At 49.5% G+C, this 24006-nt stretch overlaps 7 protein-coding genes across 7 annotated transcripts; 3 read left to right on the top strand and 4 right to left on the bottom strand.

Annotated features, from left to right (window-relative positions):
- Window positions 1-371: 371 nt before the first annotated feature.
- On the bottom strand, window positions 372-1124 carry LOC111077521. The gene is made up of 3 exons (XM_041594538.1): window positions 1017-1124; window positions 574-947; window positions 372-405 (listed from the first exon to the last, which is right to left on the bottom strand). Exons 1-3 carry the CDS (start codon window positions 1053-1055, stop codon window positions 378-380), a joined length of 441 nt encoding a protein of 146 aa, XP_041450472.1. The 5' UTR covers window positions 1056-1124; the 3' UTR covers window positions 372-377.
- Window positions 1125-2256: 1132 nt separating this feature from the next.
- On the bottom strand, window positions 2257-15738 carry LOC111077493 (nuclear RNA export factor 1). The gene is made up of 10 exons (XM_022371789.2): window positions 15544-15738; window positions 15308-15468; window positions 15125-15217; window positions 5825-6346; window positions 5646-5755; window positions 3877-3913; window positions 3538-3767; window positions 3282-3459; window positions 2698-3218; window positions 2257-2624 (listed from the first exon to the last, which is right to left on the bottom strand). The coding sequence occupies exons 1-10, from the start codon at window positions 15662-15664 to the stop codon at window positions 2525-2527; spliced, it is 2073 nt and encodes a 690-aa protein (XP_022227481.2). The 5' UTR covers window positions 15665-15738; the 3' UTR covers window positions 2257-2524.
- LOC111077496 lies at window positions 8508-9010 on the top strand. The gene is made up of 2 exons (XM_022371792.2): window positions 8508-8667; window positions 8762-9010. Exons 1-2 carry the CDS (start codon window positions 8599-8601, stop codon window positions 8894-8896), a joined length of 204 nt encoding a protein of 67 aa, XP_022227484.1. The 5' UTR covers window positions 8508-8598; the 3' UTR covers window positions 8897-9010.
- Window positions 12003-14169, bottom strand: LOC111077494 (putative sodium-dependent multivitamin transporter). Its single transcript, XM_022371790.2, has one exon. It carries the CDS (start codon window positions 13913-13915, stop codon window positions 12098-12100), a length of 1818 nt encoding a protein of 605 aa, XP_022227482.1. The 5' UTR covers window positions 13916-14169; the 3' UTR covers window positions 12003-12097.
- Window positions 15739-16188: 450 nt separating the features above from the next.
- LOC111077507 (probable 6-phosphogluconolactonase) lies at window positions 16189-17250 on the top strand. Its single transcript, XM_022371809.1, has 3 exons — window positions 16189-16398; window positions 16524-17017; window positions 17085-17250. The coding sequence occupies exons 1-3, from the start codon at window positions 16254-16256 to the stop codon at window positions 17190-17192; spliced, it is 747 nt and encodes a 248-aa protein (XP_022227501.1). The 5' UTR covers window positions 16189-16253; the 3' UTR covers window positions 17193-17250.
- A 271-nt stretch (window positions 17251-17521) lies between these two features.
- LOC111077501 (zinc finger protein 37) lies at window positions 17522-20941 on the top strand. The gene is made up of 4 exons (XM_022371801.2): window positions 17522-18634; window positions 18695-19703; window positions 19777-20450; window positions 20514-20941. The coding sequence occupies exons 1-4, from the start codon at window positions 17617-17619 to the stop codon at window positions 20579-20581; spliced, it is 2769 nt and encodes a 922-aa protein (XP_022227493.2). The 5' UTR covers window positions 17522-17616; the 3' UTR covers window positions 20582-20941.
- A 391-nt stretch (window positions 20942-21332) lies between these two features.
- LOC111077500 (protein regulator of cytokinesis 1) lies at window positions 21333-23888 on the bottom strand. Its single transcript, XM_022371800.2, has one exon. It carries the CDS (start codon window positions 23673-23675, stop codon window positions 21561-21563), a length of 2115 nt encoding a protein of 704 aa, XP_022227492.2. The 5' UTR covers window positions 23676-23888; the 3' UTR covers window positions 21333-21560.
- Between the last annotated feature and the right edge of the window lie 118 nt (window positions 23889-24006).

Raw genomic sequence — 24006 nt, 5'->3', positions numbered from 1 at the left:
TAAAAGCAAATTCTATTTATTTTTATTTTTTTTTTTTAATTGCGCGCTTTCTCTTGCACTTGGCGTTGTTCATGTCTGACGGTCTGGCAGCGTTGTACTCTCTTCGCAACATACATATTTATATACAATTTCAAAATTAGCAGCCTTCGTTTATTTCCGCAACATCTTTAAGAAAAAGTTTCGTAGCACCCACCCTTTGCCATGGAGCATTAAGCCGCCAGATTAAAGTTTTGAATTAGAACACAAATAGTTGTATAAAAAACATTAATACTACAAATATTGTATAATAATTATGTGTATTTTTATTATGTGGAAATTACAAAGGGTCGGAATCAAACATGTTACAAAATTTGTACATAGCATGGTTTTTAATAGATCTACGTTGGTATTCTATGAATTCGATAGGGTGGCAAACTGCCAATTGGTCCTGATTTTTGGTGAAGACTGAGAGTCAATTAGAGCTCTTCTAATGGGAGCTTGAACCTTCGTTCCTATTCGCGTGAGCCTATACGTTAGCGGGGGGGGGGTTGGTGAGGTTTGTGTTTGTGACTTGGCGACTCCTTGTGGGGGTAGTGGACGCCAATCTCCTGATTTTTGGTGAGACTCAGGGCCTCGCAATAGAGCTCTTCAATGAGCTTGAACCTTTTCCTATTCGGCGTGCCGCAGTTGATCTGAACGGGTATACTGAGTTCTTTGCCTCTTGGCTTTGGTTTCCCAATGCTGTCCTCGGCGAGTATGCGTCGAGGCATACGCGGTGGAAGCTGACGCCGAGAACGGCGCAATGTCAAGCCTCCCATGCCACCTGCACCCATGGTGTTTTCTAAGTCGGGCTTCGGCTCGTCGTCCTTTACTCCCGCATCGATTGGTAGCTGCGGCGGCTCTAGCCCTGTGGGTGAATGTGTAGATCTAGGAATCGGCCTGGCTGCGAGTGTATCAAAATAGTTCATCTGCAGAGGTTTCGTTGTGTTGAGCGCAGGTTCCAGTTAAGAGCATAAATGGTTCGTTCCCGTACTCACTTCGATCAGCCAAACAATGCACAGCACATGGAAACGCATTTTATGCTGAGAATTTGTAAAAATACTAAGTATACGAAAACAAACATTGATTGTAAATGTAGAGCACACTGAGCAAAGTAACGAGTAACGAGTACAATTGGTTCCTATTCAATCTATGGCATGGATGCCAGGAATCTATAATCCCTCTTAGGAGTACTCATTCTATTCGAAATACAAGCCTAGGGAACCATCATCCATTATCCACTGGATCATCCAGTCAGAAGCAAAAAAAAATCCTGCCATCTAAGTACCGCATATCTGTTCAATTGTAGATACTTTGTCTGGATAACCCCCCACCATGGACAATCCCTTATCCGTTGCACGCCATAAAAACATTGAACAATTGAAATGAATTCGAGCAAGACCAAGAGAGCCCCCCTCCTTTTTACATTCCGACTCTCCGTACATTTATTTAGTTTCCTAAACTATAATTATCCACGCATTCTGTGTATATTTTTTGTATACACTGCAATGTGTAATTCGTAATTCAATTGGGACTTATGGCTAGGGCTCGTGTGCAGGGGATGCACGAGCAATTTTTTATTTCTGCTATTAATTAGTTAAGGAAAACAGAACAAAACACTAGAAAATCTGATTTCTGTATCATTATTTCATTATCAAATGTACATAATCGGTCATTAGTATTATTGATTTTGGTTTTCGGTTTTGTTTGTTTCCAAAAATCTCTTATGGGATAATCTCTCTCTTTCGCTTCTGCATTTTGTTTTGTTTCTTGTTTCAAACTTCTCGTTGGTTTGCTGTTTTGCATTTTACATTTTACATTTATACAAATATAAGGCTACGTGGAGGGGATTTTTGATCGGGGGATGCAGGTATGGGTATGGGGGGGTGTATGCCTTCTGTGTGTATTATTTGCTTTGTGCCAGACTTGATTTTGTTTTATTTTGGGTGCTAAAAAATAAAACTAAAAAAAAAAACTACATTTAGTGCCTGCGCCCTGCTTGAACGCTCGAAAGAGATGCGGCTCGATCCATCAAGAGTCCAGGTCCAGCGCATGGCTTAAATCAAAATAAATTATCCTATCAAAGGGGTCATGCAGGTGCAGCGGCTCTGGGCCGCCAGTTTGGCCTTGCTTCTTAGCTTATTCCAAATCATTTTTGTGACTTATAAAAAAAAACCAAAACAACTATATAATATATATATACGAATATCTATAGATATATATATATATATGTGTATGTATATTAATATACAAAACAAATATTTTACAGAGCCTGGCGCTCCAGCGGGCTCTGGCTCTGACTCTGTCGGGCGTGGACGTTGGCGTAGTCGGAGGAGCAGTGTGTGTGTGTGGAGTGTGTAGGGTGTGTATGTGTGTGTGTGCTCGAAGGATATACATTGCAAAAGGGTCTGTTTGTGTATCGGTATGTGAGTTGCTGCTTTTACTCCTGTTCTTCCTGCGCCAGCCACTGTTAATGTTACTGCTGGGGGCTGGGGGATTGGCAGCTCTATTTGATAAAGGCCTCTGGCGGTATTTTGTTCTCCTTGAAAAGTTTCTCGAAAACAAAGCCGGCATGGTTATAGTCCCAATTTGTCTCCTCTAGGCACCTGCACAGCGAAATAGAGATTGATTAGAAATGAGCCCAAGCGTTGCCTCCTCCTCCTCCTCCTCGGCACTTACTTGCGACTCCATTCCAGATTCATTTGACTACGTGAACTCATGGCCTGCACCATTTGTATTTTCGTGGCGTCATCTGTCGCTGATCCGGAATTGGCAAAGACGGTTGGCTGCTGAGGGGGCACCCCGGCGGGACTGGTAACAGCATTGAGGGACATTGCGGCAACTTCTGGTAAAATTGCAGCTGTGGACGGGATCCTGTTGCTTGCCGGACCCAGACGATTCTGTAGCGAGGATGCGGATGCAGTTGCCATGCCCAAAGCTGTGGTGCCGCCGCCAGCAGCAGTTGTGGCACCGCCGGGAGCTGGCTGATGCTGCGATCGCTTGAACTCGCGCACCTGCTCATTTGTGGCGGCCGTAATGAAGATCGTCTCGTTGCGAATGCAGAAGCCAGAGTTCTGGGGCACCACCACATACGTGCGCATAAAGTGGCGCAACTCGTACGACTGCGAGGTGGATGGTCTGTCGCCTTCGTCGCTCAGCTCTTTGAACAGACCCGTCACAGTGAACACAATCATTTGGGGCTGAAAAGAGGGACACAATAGAGGTGGGGCAACAGGATGAATGGCTGGATCTGGATGGCTCACGTTGTAAATGGTTAGATCGACGGTGAAGGTGCGGCGCTCGTGCAGCGTGCGTGGCCATTCGTTCAGGGTAGCCACACAGGCCAGTCGCCCGTTTTTGAGCAGCCTCGTGCGATGGTCATCGCGTTCATGGTTCACCATGCGGCGAAAGTTGCGATTAAACTTCCAAAAGTTGTTCAATCTGCGGCACAAAGGAAATAGATTGGTACAGGTGGTGGTGGGAGATCGATCAAATGGGGGAATGGGGGGAATTCCTTACCTGCCCGCATGGCCCGCATTTGGCATTGTTATGGACAGCATGGCATGCTCGTGATAGGCATCCAGCAGCGACTGACGGCTCTCCATATCGAATATGTTAAAATATTGGTCCAGGAATTGGCGCACCACATCGGCACCGCCATTGTCGCACAGAAATGAGGCCTGGGTGGTTGGCATTGTCCCAGCTCCGGCCAAATCGAAGGCAACTACCGGCCCCAGTGATTCCCCATCCTGTTTATTATTGCATCACCCATGCAACCACGTGGACAGAGAGAGATAGAGAGAGACACAGAGATCTAGATATTATGGATTATCCAATAGAATAGCGAGGCGCTCTTACCAGTTTGACCAGTTTGGGGAACTTTCGTCGTACTTCGCTGTAAATAGTTTGATTGGGATAGGCGCCGTTTGTGGTTCGGCATTAGCATTGTGACGATGATGTGAACAATATAACAAAATGATATATAACATTACTCCATTAGGCATTTCCACACTGCTCACAGCTTAAGCTGGAGGTGGAAGTTGGAGGTGGGCCTGCCACTTGGGCAGATCCTACGGCTCCCACCTTTACCTCTGATGCTATACAAAATGGATGACTGGCTCAACTTATTGCAGGAGCTTTTGTTTGAATGGGCAAAGGCACTTGGATTCTTCATATATCATCTGGTTTGGTGTTTTGCAAAAGGTTTATCCAAAAAAATGTAATCACAAGCGGAAGAGAGCCCTCAAGCATTGCATTGTGCCGTGGGCATCTTTTTTTATAGTTCACACTTTTCTATATATTTTTTATGCATTTTTTGTATCCCTTTTTTAAGTTTTTTTTCTCTCTTTTTTTTCAAGCTCAAAAAAGCTGCCTGCTGCATCACATCAAACGGTTTGGTTCGATGCGTATGTTCGATTTGATGAGCAGTGATCGCTGATCGGTGATCGGTTCGATGTCTGCTGTTGCAGCTCGCCCACACACACCCATCCACTCCACGGGCAACGCATGCGCCCAGCCCAGGAGCCATACAAACAATTTTGCAAAATGTGTGTTGCTTTCCCAGCCCCAGCCCCAGCCCAAGCCCATCACCGGAACCAATTGGCGTCACCGCCTTGTCCCTACTACGACGCCACCGTCACCGCCAACGCCGCCGCTTCCACCACCGCTTCCCGCACAGGCAACAACACAACAGCAGCACAGCACAGAGCAACGCATCTCTCACACATGCACGCACGTGTGGGCTTGCGGACGCGTGCCTGTTTGTGTGTGTGTGTGCGCGCACACGTCTTCGGGTTCTTGAGACGGGGTGTGCGGCGTGTGGGTTGGTGTTAAATTGTTGTTGTTGTTGCTATTGTGTGGTTGGCTACAATAATGTGCCGTTATGATGTTTCATTGTCATACCAAAATATATATGTTGCATGTGGAATGTTGCCCGCACAGTGGACACATGTGTGTGCGGAGCTTCAGCGCCGTTCAGTGCCGTTTGTCGTGTGGCCGTGTGTCCGTCTGCATGTCTGTCCAAAGGTCAGTTTCAGTTTCAGGTTCAGGTTCAGTCCCGTATCAAACCGCTGCATCAAACCTGTGTAGTGTCCTTTCTTGGGCTTTTGTTTGAGACTTGAAGATGGGTTTTTACTTTCTTTTTTTTTTTTTTCTTTTGTGTTTTCTTTTTGTTTTTTTTTTTTTTTGTTTTTCTTTTTGCTCTGCTTGAGAGCCCTGTTCTGCCTAGGTGTCTGTCTGTGCTTTGCGACAGACAACAGCAGATGATTAAAACCATAAACAAGCTCTAAGCACAAGTACATTGGCCCAGTCAAATACCGCGTTGGATGAATCAATAAAACGGAATGATCGATCAGTAATGATCCTCGGTTGGGGCCTCCAGCATTCCAGAGCAGAGTGCAGCAGCCTTGATTAGAGTTTAGAGCTCGGAGGTTGGGATGGTGGAATGGGAGACAACTCAAAAAGTGGAAATGGAAATGCAAATCCTAATCCTGTGTGTATTGGACGCTCGACGAGGTGTCTCCCACGTCGACTGGACTGGCCACACAATGGCACGAGCGACAGGACAGAGACAGAGACAGACAGCGACATCCTCTAGAAAAAGCCAAACAAATCACACCGTAGTATACCTGACAAACTGCTGCGAGTCCTTGGAGCGCGAACGGCACGGATTGTTCCGCAGTACCAACTCAACAATGGGCAGATTGCGAAACACCAATAGATGGGCCAGCGAAGGAAGCTGCGGACGAGAGGAGAGATGACGCGTTGAGTTGTGGCCACAAGGTATACAGGCTACTGAGATACTCACCTTATTATCTCCCAAGTAGAGTATCTTGAGGTGGGGCAGGCGCTTATCGACACGTCGGAATGCCTCCATGGACACCAGATTGTTGTCGTTCAGATTGAGGGCCTCCAGATCGGGTATATTGTCGCACATGATGTCGAGAGCGACGCCCATCACATTGGCCCGAAACAGGGGGCAGAACACCTGCCTGATATCGGGATCGGCATAGAAGCGGGACATATCGAGGGCCTTGGTCTGTGCATTGTAACGCTTTGCCATGACCTGCTTCATGCGCTCCTTGAGAGCATCGTCGACGGTCACCTGCGGAATGCCGTTGCGCACGCGTGGCGACAGGCGAAAGCCATCGGGCAGCGATGCATGCTTTCCCAGCTGTTGGATGCGCTCCGCCACCTCAAAGTCGTCCACATAGAAGAAGACGCTATCTCTTTCGGCACGCCAGTACTGGGCGGCAAAGGAATGCGGAGATAAGGCCGCCAACAGGGCACGCAGCAGTACATCCTTTCCGTACATCTGTCCATTATGAATCTGGAGTGGGAGAGGGAGAGAGCAAAATAGCAATGAAATGATAGCAATGGAGATAAATGCATTGCACACATAAAGATACGGAAGCGAGTCAGTCAGTGTGGATTCGTTATTGACTAGAGATAGCGGCCCAAATTGTGTCATCCCCTCGCATGACTATCGCCCACAAAAGTGCTCCACTTTTGGTCTACTTTTGCTCTACTTATCGGTGGTATAACCTCTCCCCCACCTAATCACAATAGACCAATTAAGAATAATTTTTGTTAATTTTTTTAGTTCCGTATTTTCAATTTGTTGATACTTTTCGATTTCTTTGTTTATCGATAAGTGTCTCCGGTTGCAGTATATAAAGCTTTTACTTTTCCTTCCCCTCCACATCAAATGTCCCAAAATTCGCATTTAACCAATAGAATCTATTACGTTATGTACATATGTACAGCTGTACATATGTATGTATGTACGATATTTGAATAGCATTTCCGAATCAGTGACTCGTCGTTTAATTACTTTTTCAGGCTTATCGCTAGCAACTCCAGTGTATCTCTCCCTCCCTCTCTCTCTTTCCTATTTCTCTGCGTCTATCTCTGATTTAATTGTGATTATGATGAGTGTATGAGAACCACACACACGAACGTACGCACGCCGAACCAGAGACAGTACACTCAGAGATACACTCGGAGAAAAATGGGCATAGTACAAATGGACACACCCAATTTTAATTAAATTTAATTTGGTTTTGAAATACAATTAATTTACATTGATTTAAATTCAAAGTTGAAAACTAATATTTTCCAATTAATTTTCCACTTTGTTTTTACAATTTCCCCAATTTCACTCTTGCAGAAAATTCATGGCTAGAAAATACCTAAAATATGTGTAAATACAATTTCAGTTATTTTTTTCTCTGGGTGTAGGGTTTGGAGTTTCGGAGTTCGAAGTGGGACTGGGAGTGGGAGTGTTGCGGAGGATACTGTGACTGCAAAGGTCAGGGCATTGTGTGTGACAGCTATCAATATCGGTCACTCGGCTATTATTATACGCGTAGTATCTAATCGGTGCTTTATGGTACAAGTACTTGTACTTGTATATATGTAGGCATACAATCGCAGACCAAGAATCAGTTGAATCAGTTGAATCAGTTGAGAGTAATTCAATTTATACGATCGAGTTTCGAGTACAGTCAAACAGTCTGCAAACAAAGATGATACCAGCAGACACCACCTCATGCAAATAATGATCGTGTGAATAGTGGGGCAGCGTATTCCTGTGCTTGCTATAAACAAGATAAGTCTGCAATCGTCGCAGCACACAGCACACAACAGCACACCCACTCATTCATTTCGCATTAGTGCGATAAATTTATTTATTACGGGGCATTAGTTATGATTAATTTTGTCTCTTTTACGGGTGTACACCACAGCCCTCAAGGCCCCCAAGTCTTACAGACTCTTTATGGGTCTTCGTAGGACTATCCATTTAGTGGCCATAGGATCCAAAAGTATATGCTGTGGATTGCCCTAGAATTTCACTGGTTTTTCCCTTGTGAGTCGTCTGCCTGGAATGACAATAGCAACCCTGGCTATCGGTGGCTGTCGGTTGTCGTCGCGCGCACCTGACCTATCGGAACTGTAACCGTTAAGAGGCCACAAGGCCAGACACACAGACAGACAGACAGACAGACATATAGACTGAAATATTGCAAAGGCTTTTGCAAATAAAGACGATGACTGTGTTCTGTGTTCTGTATTTGGGAGGCTTTTACTGGTAGTACGGGGTAGGGGGAGTACATTTATTCGTACAATATATAGAGAATATATACTTATATATATGAATTCCCCATTGTATTCCTCACAATACGGAATACGAGCGGAGCACTGAGACATATTTCTAGAATTGATATGGAGCTATGACGCCTCAGTCTCTGCCTCTGCCTCTGTCTCTGTTTCTGTTTCTATCTCTGATTCTGCTCTCTGCCTCGGTCGCTGTCATCGCTGGCAGCAACGCTCTTGATGGGTTGGGGCCCGTGGGGGCCTAACAAGTGAACGAACACCGGCGAACGGAACGGAACGAAACGGCACGGCACGGCACAGCACGGCATTCGATGACAGACGTGCGAAGTTGAAGCAGCAACAAAACCGAAACCCACCCAGCCACCCAGCTACCCAGCTAGCCAGCTACCCAGCAGCTGAAGCTCCATAATCCCCAACATCCCCAATACCCACAATACCCGCAGACGAATTCACATTCAACCAAAAATGGGAAGCTGTTGCTCAAAGGATTTGGATGATAAGCGCTCCTGGAGTCCCGAGGAGACCAAAAATGGTGTAAGTTATTTTCTCTCCAAAAAGAGAGACAGAGAGAGATCATCCTACACTTCACACACCCCCTCTCTCCCCCTCTCCCTCTCCGCAACTACAGAGCACCACATCGACCATCATTGCCCAGCCCATGGATGATGTGGGCACCACCGGAGTGTTTACCCTCACACGCACCACCACAACGAGCACACAGGAGAAAACGGTGACCACCACCAGCGATGGTGACCAGGAGTAGCGTAGCCAATGGATAAATGGATAAATGGATATGGATCCATCTGCAAATATGTATAGACCTAAAGTGGAGCCATAATTATTGTATCCTACAATAACATCATAATTATTTTTTTTTAAATATTTTTTTTTGTTTTTTTACGATTTTTGTGGTATTTCAATGCCATGTGGGGACAAGTGTGTTTGCTCGAAAGAAAAAGAATGAGTCGGAGAAGTGGGTTCTTACCTCCCATATGTACATATATATCTATGCGTAAATATGTATGCCGAACGTATGTACATAACAGGGAAGAGAGTACATAAGACCATGTGAACATATGAATCAAGTGAAGGTGTTTTTTTTTTATTCGCTAGAATAAATAAATAAACTGTTGAATAGCCAAAAATGTTGCAATATTTCCACCGCACCGCACCGCACCCCACACCAAACATCAAAATCAAAACCAAATCACACAACGAAATTCGAAGTAAAGGCGGCAAAATTAACGGTAAAACAAACAAACACAAGCACAAGAGAGAGCAGGCAAGAGAGCGATCGAGCGAGCGAGCGAGATCAGGGGACAAGCAGGGGCCATGCCAATTTAATTGGAGAACGAGATAAGGAGAACGATTTCAGCGGATCCAACGATCCAACGCATTGCTGGCCGATGACATCAGGCGATGCACAAAAGAACGGCAACGCACGGCACACAACAGACGACAGAGAGACGCAAGAAGCAGAGCCAGCGGAAAAGCACAAAACACAAACAACAGAAACAGAAACAGAACCAACCAGAGAGGCAGCCAGAGCGAGAGAGAGAGAGAGAGAGACAGTGGGTGGGTTGATGGGTGGTGCGCCCCCCACACCCACTTACCGTGAGTCAGTCAGTGTTCCAGCATTGCTCTAGTTATCAATGGGTTTGTTATTTTCGTTTAGGGTTTAGGCCAAAATGTGACTAAGCCCCCAGCCATGAGCCATGAGCCATCGGCACGTGTTAGCCGTCAGCGATCAGTCATTGCAGCACCTCCACCACAATAACAAAAACCATATCGCCGGAATGTTTAAGCCCATCTCAATCGAATATCTCATTCCATTCCATTCCATTCCATTTAGACGAGTTCGAGTACGTACATATGTATGTGTGTATGTATGCATGTCTACTTATGCATGCAATGCGCATTCCCCTTCGGATGCGCATTCGCATTCGGAGATATGCATCAATTAAGGAAATGCAAATCACAATTTGCATTTAATACCACTTAGGCAGCGTTGCCAGACTGTTGGCTAATACTACCCTGTTTACACTGGTTACATTTTTGTGTTGCGCCCCCAAGACCATACACCAGGAATTGGCAGAACAATTGAAGAAATTCGGACCTTCAAATACAATTTTTCAATATTTTAGTTGATTTCTAAAATTCTAAATTCAGTTGCTTTTCATATCGCCATTGAACACACACAAATCAGCTGTTTTCATAGAGCAGCTGTTTTCCACTCGTCACACTCGTCGTCACTCGTGTGCCAGTGTAAGCGCCGCCCATTCGATAGAGAACTCACGTCAGTGTACCTCAGCTGGTTGTGTTGTGTTCGCACTGCCTGCCTGGCGAATTTTTCTGGTTTGCTATTTTTTATTTTTTCACAACGCCCCAAAAGCCGGCAACACGAAAAAGATCCATAATGCTCTGCTTAAATTGTGGGTGTATACCCCTTGCCCTGCCACAGGGTATAATAGTTTTAGTCACAGCATAAAAACATACATATATGTATGGATTGGTCCCTGATGCATATCGGAAATACAAACGCATTTCTAGAACAAATCTGCCAGGACGAAATCATCTTATTTGGGCCACTAAAATATCTATTGTGATATGGTATTGTTTTTGTGGTAAAAAATCCCCTACACGGCATGTATTTTGTTTGTTTTTGAATAGTCAGTCTGCGCTCGTTCCAACATATCCCTTAGTCACTACTAAGTGATCCTTAATTTGACATGTTCCATAATATAAAGCCAACGAATACTGCCTCTGGGAGTACTTATCTAGGGGGTGGGTGGGTATCGAGGCAGATAAGATAAGGCCACAAAAGAGAACAAGCCAGAAAACGGAAAACCATTGCATGGCAGAGAGCACAAACTGCGCAGATACTAATCGTAAATTGGATCGGATCGCCTTGGATCGCTGTGCAGGGCAGGGCAGGGGCCCAAAACGAAGAACCAAAATCAAAATCAAAATCAAAATAAAACGAAAGCACAAAACAATTAAAGAAATTTGTGTACACAAATTGGAAACTGGACAAGAGGCCAGACCAGACCAGGCCACAGCCCAGCCCAGACCCAACTTATACCAATGCGAAGCGAAGCGAAAGAGACGCACACATGGCACATGTACATGTATGTCTGCCTGTACATAGATAAAGTAATTGAACGACCCTACAGTGACTTTTCAATCAACAGAAATGGTGGATCAGAAGCGGAGGGAGAGAATCAGAATTGGAGCGCACCCCAGAGGGACCGAGGGGCCGAGAGACCGAGGAACCGATATAACTAGAGAAGAGCCGAGGCCCCGATCGACGGGAAGAGTCAGCAGCAGAAATTGAAACTGAAACTCAAACTGCGGTTCGGTTAGGAGGCGTATTCTAATCGTTGTGATTCAATTGCCGCAGGCACTCAGTGCAAAGGCAAAGCTTCGTGCAAGCGGACGGACGGACACAATGGAAAAGATGTCGGGACTAATGGGACTAGGACTAGTGCTAGCAGGGCTCTTGCTAGCAGCAGGCACATTGAATGCCCTGCCCATGACCAATGATCTGGAGCTGGTGGCTGCCTTGGATGCCATGGATTCAGCAGCCAGCCAGCAGCCCAGCCAGCAGCGCAGCCATCGCACATTTCACGCATCGCTGCACGAGGCGAAGCCATGGCCCATGAGGATCGACCGGAGATTTTCAACACCATTGTGCAGGAGCTACAGGCAGCTGGGGTCTACACGGCCGAGCGTCGGGATCTGCACACACTCAGCTACAAGGAGCTCACCCGCCTACTGGCCCTGTGGCACCTCTCGTCGGGTCGCAACTACTACGAGGCGAGTCCTGCTCCAGTGATCGCTGGCTAGAGTGCGGCCGGCCCGGCCCCTCCCTCGTCTTTCCTTTATTTTTTTATTGTGTTTATTATTGTTGTGTGGCCCAAAGTTATGAAGTTATATTATGCAATAAAGAAAGAAAACTTCTGCGCTACGCCACGTCCTTCTGCTTCTCCCACTCGATCTGATCGAGTCGCAGCGGCGCCACCACTGCAATGCCCCCAATCTCCGAACTGGTGCCGGTAACAACCAGCCGCGGCATCTGACGCCGCTGCAGCCTCTTGGCCAGTGGAGGCACAAACAGATCGTGCTTGATCAGCGTGCACTCGGCGTCCTGGTAGATGCGCCGATTGTCGTCCCACTTGAGCAGCGCACACAGCCAGGAGATCAGCCAGCCCCCGAAGAAGGCCACCAGGAAGCCCAGGGCGGCATACCACATGTAGCTGATCCTGTACAGGTAAAAGTAATCCTCATCCTGACGCTGCTCCGGCTTCACTTTGACGTAGAATGCGTCGCTGGCGTAGGATTTATCAATCGGACATCCCGCCGTGGACATGGGCAGGCTGACCAGCGGCGGTTTCGGCTGCCCGAATCCAATCCAGAAGCACAGAGCCAACGAAATGAGCAGCCCCCCGACAGCCCCCTTCTGGTTGGCCGACGTCACATACATGCCCAGGGTGAAAAGGCCCAGCAGCGGTCCCCCGACGATGCCGAAAATGGAGAGCGCCGCCTGCAGCAGTCCCCCAATGGAGCCGGCTAGGAATGCCAGACCAATGCACAGCAGGCCATAGAACACGGACAGCAGCTTGGAGTACAGCAGGGTCTGGCGGTCCGAGAGGCTGCCGCCGCGACTGGAGCAGCACTTGAAGAGCGGCTTGAGGTAGTCCTCCAGGGTGACAGCCGCCAGGGAGCTGATGATCGAGCTAATGGTGGAGAGGCTCGCACAGAAGATGCCCGACACGAAGAGCCCCGCCAGGCCGGTGTACTCGCCCATGGTGTCCACCACGAACAGGGGCATAACCTGATCCCGCGAATTGACGCGTCCCTCCAGGACGGGGTCGCAGTCGCGGTAGTACCAGTAGATGCACAGCCCCGAGAAGCAGGTGCTCAGGCTGAGCAGGCACAGGATGGGCAGGCACCACCAGAGCGCCGCCTGGGCCGAGCTCAGATTGCGGACGGCCAGCAGGCGCTGCACCTGGGCCTGATTGACGCCGTAGATGGCCAGGTAGGTGGCACAGCCGCCCAGGATCTGGGTGAACCAGGTGTGCCGCTCCGTTGGATCCACACTGAAGTTGGTGAAGTCGATGCGTCCGTTCTCCTGCGCCGTGCGCCAGATCTCCCCGAGGCTGCCAGACTTCACCCAGGCACAGATGATCACACTGAAGACGGCGACGAACATCAGCAGCGACTGATAGATGTCCGTGACGAGCACGGCCTTCATGCCGCCAATTGTGGCATAGAAGGTGCACACGACGCCCACGATGACAATCGAGAAGATCTGATTGACGCCCGTGACGGCCTCGAGGGCCAGGGCCGGGGCATACACCACAATGCCCATGTAGAGGATCATCTGCAGCGAGAAGCTTACGGAGGCGGCCAATCGGGCGCCATAGCCGAACCTCAGCTCCAGATATTCATACACGCTGGCCGTCTTCAGGCGAAAGAAGACCGGCAGGATGAGGTAGGCGGCAATGGGCGTGGATATCACATACGACAGATTGATCATCACGAACATGGTCCCGAACTGGTAGTTCTCCATCGATACGCCCAGTATGGTGATGGCCGACATGAAGCTGGCCATCAGACTAAACGCCACCGGGGTGACGCCCATCGAGCGGCCAGCCAGCAGGTAATCCGTTGTGGTGCTCTGCCTCTGGCCCACAAATCGGTAGTAGAGGCCAATCAGCACAGAGATGATGAGCACCACCGCCAGGATGGCATAGTCCCAGGCTCCCAAAGTGGCTCCCATTTCTTCTTCACTCTCTTCTGTCTCTCTCTCGCTCGCTTGTGCTTTGGGGTATCGTGTAGCTAATCGCACATCTAATCACACCCGAGTGTGATAAGTGGGTGGTGTGGTGTGGTGTGGTGTCTGGGCTGGGCTGGGCTGGTCTAGGGTCTACCACGCCGGCCTCTAATCGTGCCTCTTGAGATTCAACGGCAGCGCGCGCTCTCACAGTTTCACAGTCTTTAACGTTTGCCGGCCGTCGATGAAATGAAGGCAGTGCCCAATGGCCAGAGCCAGAGCCAGTTCTGTTCTGTTCTGTTCTGCTGACAAGCGGGCCTAAAGGAGCACCGTCAGCATAGGGCTGGCTGCTTTTTGCTTTCTGCTTGGGTCGTTTTTATGACACCGCCGAGAGAGATAGCAATGAGTGTGGTGCAAGCTGGATGGCGGCACAGCACGCACACAGAGTGGCCGAAAGTTGCTGCCCCAACAGAGAGGGACACCTACCTAAACAGCTAAGCAGCTAAAGCATCCACAGATAGGCCAGGCCAGGCAGGCTATATGCATATATGCACATGTGTATATTTCAGAAGAATCTGCTAACCATGCGCTATCAATGCTGGGGGGTACCGACCATCTACTAGTGGCAGGCACTGTCGGCTCCGGCCCCAGACCCGACTCGACCATAAATATTTATTTGCTTGCTTGCAATTGTAATTGTTGTTCCCGTTCCCTCTCCTCCCACACCACGTGTGTCTATGGCTGTGTGTCTGCGTCTGTTATTGGGATTTTGTTGTTTACTTTACGATTTTTACGATTAAAATTAATTAATAAACACAACTGAGCACAGACTGGGACTGGGGCTGGGACTGGGGGACACTGTGGTCCCACACAGTCCACAAGTTTCTGACGGATGTTGCTAAATTCGGGAATCTATTCGAGAGCAGACACCGCTCGGTCACATGTGTGCCTGCGATAAGCAGCAAGCAACAAGCACCAAGCAGCCTGCTATAAAGGATCCGAAATAGTTTCCCGCCGATTACGTTTTACACCATAAATCTGTATATGTTGAAAAATTGCTAGTTCTAAATTGCCCACAGACGATGATACATGGTATATGATAGGTATATAGGATATATGGTACACTGCGGATATCTATATGGTGTTGTGGTTCTCGCACAATGGATTACCACTTGCTTTATGGCTTGTGGCTTTTGGCTTGTTGCTATGACTTACCGTGACTTGATACCACCCGAAGGTGTTGGGCATCAGTTTGCCAAATTTTCCCCGTGGAATCGGCGAGCCACGACGGCGCAATGCACTACGATCCTACCACACAGAGAGAGAGAGAGAGAAAGAGAGATGCAACATTCAATGTGAGTCGGTGGGTGGAGGCGGGGGAATGCGTTTTGGTCTTACTTTGGCTGCTGTTGTCATTTCGTTCATATCATCATCTTCATCCCAACGACGCAAATCCTCCATACGCAGTTTGACATCCTTTTTGTGTGGAAATTGTGGAGGCTTGAAGCTGACACGTCTCTTGTTGCGGTCCTTGCGACGTTGCAGATCATCGCCATCGGCTAAATTGTACAATTTATCAATATTGTTGCATTGGTGCATCGCATATAATTCATAAAATGTTGCGGGCCACTCACCATCAAAATCTTTAAGGGCAGAGTAACGTGAGCCGCCGCCACCGCCGCCATTGCCAACATTGTTATTATTGTAACGCTGGCTGCCGCCACCGCCGCCAACACCGCCGCCGCGTTTAGGCATTGTTTTTGTTGTTTCTCACAGAAAAAGTAAATATTTTATTTCAGAGAACGCGCGCACGTTGGTTTCGTTTCGTGCACCGCCAGCAGCTGTGTTGTTGTTGTTGTTGCTGGGATTCTGCTTTTCTGCCGTCCTTTTCTTTTTTTTTTTTTGCCTCGCCAAATGCCAGAAAAAACAATGCGCGCTCTAAACTGCTAGCACAACGCGTTGCGTTTGTAATTATGCTACGTGCTATCCACTGTTTGATTTGATGCCTAAATCGCACTTAAAATGATTATATTTTGGATAAAGAAAATATTTTAGACGGCATTCACACACAAAAAAAAATGAAACGCAATTTAATGAAATTATTTAAGGATGTGCACATATCAATACATTTCGCAAAATCTGACACTGCTGCTGGCGATAGATATCGAGTTGAGTAACAAAGTTTCCCTGGCCTGTCCTATATATCGTATAAATGGATTGTTGATATTTCTGTATATATTTCTGTATATATCGATATAATATCAACAATCCCAATCGATATATTAAACAGAAAAGAAGTCGCGTCGAGTCGAATCGAGTCCAAGGTGTTAATATAATTTTCAATATGCCCGACCGCAAATGTTCCTTCAAAATAAGCTTGGCCGAGTCCGAGGATAATTTGATTGAAAGTCTGAGCAATCTGCTGAAGCAGTGCTCAGAGAAGGCGACCCAGCTCTCGCCACTTCCCACTTTCAGCATTGGCCTCTCAGGTGAGGATCGGATCGATCCGTTTGCGTGCATGTGTGTGTGTGTGGTGTTGATAAGCTCAACTTAAGGTGACCTTGTTAGTGTATAATTTTCCATTCACAAATGCCGTTTGTTCCTCCGTGGACAGGTGGCTCTCTTGTGCAGCTGCTGACAAAAGCCCTAAAGAGAAGTGCACTGGACACCACCAACTGGGAGTTCTTCTTCTGCGATGAACGCTATGTGGCTGATAATCACAGCGACTCCACCTATCACGCCTATAGAACCGAGTGGCTGGACCAGCTGCCAGCCATTCTGGACTCTCAGTTTGTCAAGGCGGACACCACCAAGCCGTTGGATGCATGTGCCGCCGATTACGAGGCGAGAGTGAAGGTCAAACTGGGCAACAGTGCCAGTCTGCCACAATTCGATTTGTTGCTGCTGGGCATGGGACCGGATGGCCACACCTGCTCCTTGTTCCCTGAGCAGCCAGCCACACTGAAGGAGACCTCTCGCCTGGTGATTCCCATACGAAATTCTCCAAAGCCGCCGCCCGAGCGCATCACCTTTACTCTGCCGCTGATCAACAATGCCAGGGATGTTGCATTTGTGGTGACCGGCGCCAGCAAATCGGATGTTGTAAAGGTGGGAGCAGTGGGAGGTGCTCAATATGATTTGCTGCATTTACTAATTAATGGAATTTATATTGCAGCGTGTGTTCCTGGAGCAGGATAAACAGTTTCCCGCTGCATGGGTGGATCCCACGCAAGGCCAGCTGACCTTGATTGTGGATGCGGGAGCTGGATCACAAATTAAGTGACTTGTAGAATTTCCAGGAGCAAGCGGCTTTTGTATATAATAAATAATGGTTTCTATTATTTTAAATGTGTAATTTAAATGGCTTGAGCGTGGCGCCTTCGGTTCGAATGCGATATTTTTAGTATAGGGATATCGATGTGTCTTTCAATTTGCTTCGAAGGCGATTCTTTTTTGCTCCCACTCATTCACTTCAGTTATTAATTATTTATTATTAATATGCAATGTTCAAACTATAAATATATTTTTAACAAACATACCTTCTGCGAACTAAAACATCGAACATAGAAGTTTGCAAAAATTTTAAAAACATCGATGCATCGATATTTCCATCGATGTTTCTCCACCTCTAAAGCAAATGCAGTAGCAGCGGCAATAATTTGTAAATGTATGCAATAACAATCAAAATCCACACCTAAACAACTGCAATGGCCGCCTCCGCGTCCGCCCAACCAGTGCCGGCGGGCGGCAGCTTCGATTTCGATGCTGAGATTGTCTGCCGCATTTGCCTGCGCAGTGTAACGGTGGGCGAAGAGATGCACTTCATCTACGACGAGGCGCCTGTGGAGCAGGGAGCCAATCTCGCCCAGATACTGAACGAGTGCACGCGCTACACCTGCGACCGATTCGACGACAAGATGCCGCTTAAAATGTGCGAGCTGTGCATCAAGGCGGCCCGCCACGCCTTCCGTTTCAAGCGGGATGCGGAAAAGTCCTATTGCTCCCTGATGGCGCTGCTCGGACGCCCGCTCAACAGCAGCAGCAGCAGCGACGTGTGCACCCAAACAGAACAGGTGGCCCTTCTGCCCTGCGAGATGTGCCATGACCAGTTTTTGAACAGCCTGGAGCTGAGACTACATCGGAATAGGGTGCACAAAACCAGGGACAGCGGCACTGGCACCAGCACCAGCAATAGTGCTGGTGCCAGTGAAGGTGCGGTGGTCCAGCAGCTCAAGTGTAAGTTCTGTCCGCAGCATTTCCCGCATCTGCGCCAGCTTCGCACGCATCTGGCTCGGAGTCATAACCAAACGGAGCGCCTCCAGTGTCCCCACTGCCAGTCAGCCTTCACCCGGCGGGACCATATGCTTCGTCACATACGCAACATACACAAAAAGGAGGCAGACAGCGCCAGGCCGCTGGAGGACGAGGCAACAATGCAGAGCTCTCCCGGGGATGAGCTCGTTTCGGCCGAGGTATTGCTGAACGAGGACGAGAATGACGAGGGCAATGCCTACCAGTGCAATATCAATCCCATATCCAGCAACGAGGAGGAGGACGAGGTCAATGACGAGGAGGCCAAGAAGGAGCTGTGGCTGCACATCAAACCGGAGCCCTGCCTAGAAGCCGAGGATCTCGATCTGCAGCTCGAGAAGAAGCTGCGCCGGCGGAAAGAGAAGACTGAAACCGAGGAGCGGCAGACCTCCACCGATGCCGCCGCTGTCAAGGGTGAGTCGCAGTGAACCCATTCCTGCAGCCTCACATTTAATGAACCTTTTTGTGTTCCAGATGAGCCTTTGCCCAGCACAGACACCGCCGCCGCCGCCCAGCCGACGCTGCACATCAAAGAGGAAAGCCAGACGGCAGCTGGCAGCGTGGATGAGGATCAAGGTCGTGATGAAGATGACTTCATAGAAGGTTCCAGCCGGCCTGGCGGGCAGGTGGAGCTGCCCCTCAGTGATGATGCGGAGGAGGAGGAGGAGTACGAGTATGGGGATGAGGATGAGGATGAGGAGAGCGACTTGGATGACGAGGAGCACGATGATGATGATGGAGATGGAGATGCAGAGGAGGATGATGCCCCCCCCGGAGACATGGACAAATCCAAATTGGAGATCGTGAGAGATTATCTGAGGAAAAGCAAGCCCCTGAAGCGACGGCGTCGCAACAAACAGAGCGGCGAGGCCAATCCGGAGAATCGCTGCGATGTATGCCAGCGGACATTCTCCCGCCACTGCCACCTGCTGCGGCACAAGCTCTCCCACCTGGAGAAGAAGCCGCACAGCTGCCCGCAGTGCCCCAAGGCATTTGCACGCAGCGACCACCTCAAGGCCCATGTCCAGAGCCTGCACAGCAACAAAGAGCACAAGTGTACGCTGTGCGAGGCCGCCTTTGCCCGTCCCGAGGCCCTCGAGCGGCACAAGGTGAGCAAGCACAACGGTGAGGGCCTGGAGGCGGGCAACGAACTGAAACTCCAGCTGGCGGAGCACACCTGTGAGTACTGTTCGAAGCGTTTCTCCAGCAAAACGTATTTGCGCAAGCACACGCTGCTCCACACCGACTTTCTGTACGCCTGCAAGAGCTGCGAGGAGACCTTCAAGGAGCGCCAGCAGCTGCGCGAGCACGAAAAGAGCCACACCGGGCAGCGCAATTTTCTGTGCTGCATCTGCGGCGACAGCTTTGCCCGCAACGACTATCTGCGTGTGCACATGCGGCGGCATAATGGCGAGAAGCCGTACAAGTGCCGCTACTGTGTGAAGGCCTTTCCCCGGGCCACCGATCTCAAAGTTCACGAGCGGTAGGTTCACCGTCACTCCCAACGATCCTTTCGTCCATCTGTTCCGTTTCGTTTCGTTCCGTTTCTCTTTCAGGTATCACACGGGCACCAAGCCCAATCTGTGCAACACGTGCGGCAAGAGCTTCCATCGGGCCTACAACCTAACGATCCACATGCGCACCCACACGGGCGAGCGGCCGTACAAGTGCGACCAGTGCCCGAAGAGCTTCACCCAAAGCAACGACCTCAAGGCCCACATCCGGCGGCATACGGGCGAGCGGTACAAGTGTCCGCACTGCGATGCCTACTTTCTGCAGCTGTACAACATGCGCAACCACTGCCTGAGCGCCCACAACAAGCATATTGAGACGAAGACGGGTCGCCTGCAGCGTACAGGCCTCCTCGAGGATGGCACTCAATCCCACCTGACCACTGTCGTGATGCCTCCCGTTCGCTATCAGTCGTCGTCGTCGGGGGGGCCGGATCATCCCAGCCAGATGGAGCAACAAATGGGTGCGCCGGTGGCTGCAATGGGCACGGGGATCGAGAGCTCGTCCGCCAACATCATTCATCATCATTCGCATTCGTCGCCAGAGGCCGCCTCGGCGTACAATGCCTCGCCCGTGACCACAGGGGCTGTGCCCACAACAACAGCAACGTCGGCGGTGACCACTCTAGATGGTGCCGCCTATGCACCGGCCCCGGCACCGCCAGCACCTGGGAATGCAGCACCCTTTGGGGCCTTCAATTTTCCACCCGTCGTTATGGGTAAGCCAGCCAAAAGTGTTCCAAGGGCTTGCAAATATTTATTTTTCTTCCTCTCTGCTGCAGCGCATCTAATGTACAATCATGCTGGTGGCAGCCAGCACAGTCAGAGCGGCAGTGAGACTGGCAAATAGCTGCTGCTGTTGCTGCAGCTGCTACTCCCACAGCCACTGAGCCACTGGCATCAATCCACCAGCAGACACAAACTATTATCCAACTATTATTCCAGTGCAATCTTATATTCCCTCCCCCCACCCCCCACTCCGTTGTATATAGAAGCAGGCAGCAGTATTTCATGGAGACGACTACAGCATGCTGGAAAGGACTAGCAGGCCAATTTCCCTTCTCTTGTCTTAGAATTTTATGTGATAAGAACAATTAGTGTAAGATCCCAATTTACATCACATGAAATGTAGCACAACGCACCACCCCGCATCCCACCCCATCACCATTCCCATCCCACCACGCCACACAGTAAATGGATGTATTTTATAAATGCCTAATTCATTTATATTTGGGTTGGCATTTCTATGGCAAGTGGAACAATCACAGCCACAACTGCAAGCACACAAAAGAATGTTGGAGCCCATTAATTAACCATTGTGAACCAAGATATCAATAGTATGGAATGAAATTATCCCTCTAAATTCCTCTCCTGTATTTATCATTAATTCCATATTATTAATACTATTATCTTGGTCCATAATTAGCAGGCTGACAAAATCATACATAAATTTGTGTTTTGCATGCGGGCGGCCTATATTGTTTCCATTTAATTGTACTCAAATTAGTGCGGTAAAAGCAAGGAACATCTGTGCATATAGCATGCAAACCCAACAAGGAGTATTCCTATATATCCAGGATTATTCGAATATGCAGACAGTCGCTCGGTTGGTTCTTCTTGTAGATAATTTTTATTCGGCCAACATTGAAAATAAATGAAACGGAAAACATATAAAGATAAAGATGCAAAAAATTAAATCAAATCAAATCAAACATAAAATAGAAATTCGAAAATCAGATTATAAAAAAAGGTACATGTCCGCATTAAGTGGGGTTCCTGTTAAGGCTAAGCTATATTAGGAGTGGCGAGAATTAATTCAACGGATAATCTCATCGTGGAGTCGGCCACATGCGGCTCTGACGGGGCGACGGCAGATTCAATTGAATGCCAATGCGAGGCTTCCCCTCCTGCTTGGCTGCCTGCTTCGACGGTGTAGTGGCCACCGAATTGTTGTTCGTGAGGACATGGCGACTACGTGGCACAGCCAAATGATTGCGCTGACGGTAAGCCCCACCGACGGGCAGCACTGAGGAGCGACTCGTGGGCACAAACTCGTGATAGGAGATGCCGGTTTCGGGCTCGTTTTCGGTCGTTTCATCGGTCATGTACTCGGCATCGCTGGGCGATGGTGTGTACGGCACCGTTGACTTGGTGCGTGGCTTCTTGTTCGAGCGTGTGCCAACGCTGCGCCTGCCCAGTCCACCGCTGCGACGCAATGTGTTGTCCAGGACACGGACCCGCTTTAGCGGCGACTTGGACACCTTCATATGACTGTTGGCCAGCCGCTGTGCGGCAGCCGGCGACGGGCGAATCGAGTTCAGCGAGGACATCAGGCTGCGCCTGGCGTTGGGGGTGCGATACCCCGAAGAGCTGGCGGCCGTGGATGGATTTAGACGCTTGTGCAGATTCCCAGTGCTCTTGGTCATATTGGGCGTGGTCAATAGGATTGTCGGAGTCTTGCGCAGCGACATTGTCGATGTCGACATTGAGGACATGTTCCTCAAGGTTCGGGGCGTGCGTGGTGCCGCTGAACCGGCAGCCGGCGGCGGCATCATCAGTTTGTTGCTGCTGCCCGTTGCTGTGCCGGTCGGGGCCTTCTTGCGAGTCGAGCCCATCAGCTTGGCCTGGCGATATCGCTCCCATTCGCCGGCCATCAGCTCCAGTATGTTCTCGCCGTACACCAGGAACGGGCCATGCGATTGCACCTCATAGGCCTGCACCAATTCGGTGATCTGCTGCTCGATCTTGGGCAGCTTCGAGCTGATGGCCTTGCGCTCCTTCTCCTCCTTGAGCAGCTGGCCGCCGCGATTGTTGAAGCGATTCGGCTCATTGGCCTTTGCCTCCAGGGCCTGCATACGCGACCAGAGCTCCGCGCGGCTCTCGTACAGATCGAAGATCTCCCTGTTGCACTTGTAGTAGCTCTTCAGGTCGTCTAGCTCCAGTTCGTGCAGCTCCAACAGGTCTTCATTGTAGTACTTGTTGTAGTAGTTGGAGAAACGCTTGCGCTCCTGCTGGCTCTTGAGCGTTAGGTCCCACCATTTGCTTATCTCGACGCGCAGCTGCTCGATGAACGTCTTGAGGTTCTGGCTGCGCAGCGCCTGGCACCGCTGCAGCTCCGTGTGGAGGATGTCGTAGGTGCGCTGCGTGTTCTCGGTGGTCTCGCGCACCCGTCGCATGACGTTCTCGTCCGTCTCCTGGAGGCGATCCCACAGAACGTGGATTTTCTCGCGCATGTCATGGATTTTGGAGCACAGCTCCTGGATCTGCTCAGCAAAGGAGTTGCGCAACTGGCGCAGCCGCTCTAACGTCTCCAGCGTTAGATTGTGGTTCAGATCGTTCAGCAGGCGATCCTCTGCATCGGTCTGGGGCATCAGCTCCAGCATCTTCATGTCCTGCTTGATGGCCTGGCGCAGCTGGTCCAGCTCCTTCTGGCGTACAACGCGCTGCGAACGGAGATTGTCCAGATGGTCGCGAAAGCCGTCCATTTCCTTGGGCAGGGGCAGCGGGTCCGCCAGTAGGGGGCGCGGCAAGGCGCCCAGCTCCTCGCACAGCTGCTCCTGCTGCAGCAGCAGCTCTGCAATCTCCGACCGGCGTCTCGAGAGCTCCTCGCGCAGATGCTCAATGCTCTTGTCCAGGTTCAGCTGCCATATGATCAGCGGCATATCGTCGGGCCGCTGGCCAATGTCCACCGTCTCGTGCAGCAGTCGGCTGAGGTCGCTGGCTTCGGCTCGGAGTGCGGAAATGTCATGGAGGATGGCCGCCTGCTTCTCCCGCGACTCGGTCAGTAGATCCGCATAGAAGTTGTCCACGTGCGCCTTAAGTTTGTGTAGAAAGTCCACGCATGTCTTCGGCTCGAACATGAAGGACCACATTGAATGGAGCTGCTCCACATGCTCGCCGGTCATCTCAAGGATCTCTGCCTTTATGGCGGTTGGCTCCACCATGGCTGATTGGAATACTTCTTGTCTTCGGGTATCGAATGAAATTGATGCGCAAACGATCTCGTGATTGCACAGTGTGTTGGCCTCAAGGCAATGTCCTCCGCTCAGATGAGTGACGTGACGCCTTTTTTTTTGTGTTTGCACAAATTGCACAATGATAATTTTGTGTGCCGCCTGATATGCCTCATGCCTCACAGCGCACAACAGGAGTAGTTCTTATTGATGCGGTTATTGCAACGAAGTTTCTCCAATGTTTGCCGAGCTGTACAGATAATTTAGGACGTGAAATGTATTTACTCAAAGCAAAATGCCACAGCACAGAAGCGAATGACGC

This window comes from Drosophila obscura, unplaced genomic scaffold (genome assembly GCF_018151105.1).
Source record: "Drosophila obscura isolate BZ-5 IFL unplaced genomic scaffold, ASM1815110v1 contig_29, whole genome shotgun sequence".
In the NCBI taxonomy this organism is placed as follows: Eukaryota; Metazoa; Arthropoda; class Insecta; order Diptera; family Drosophilidae; genus Drosophila; species Drosophila obscura.
The sequence above is the reverse complement of the archived record's forward strand: the minus strand, read 5'-3'. Positions and strand labels throughout refer to the sequence as shown.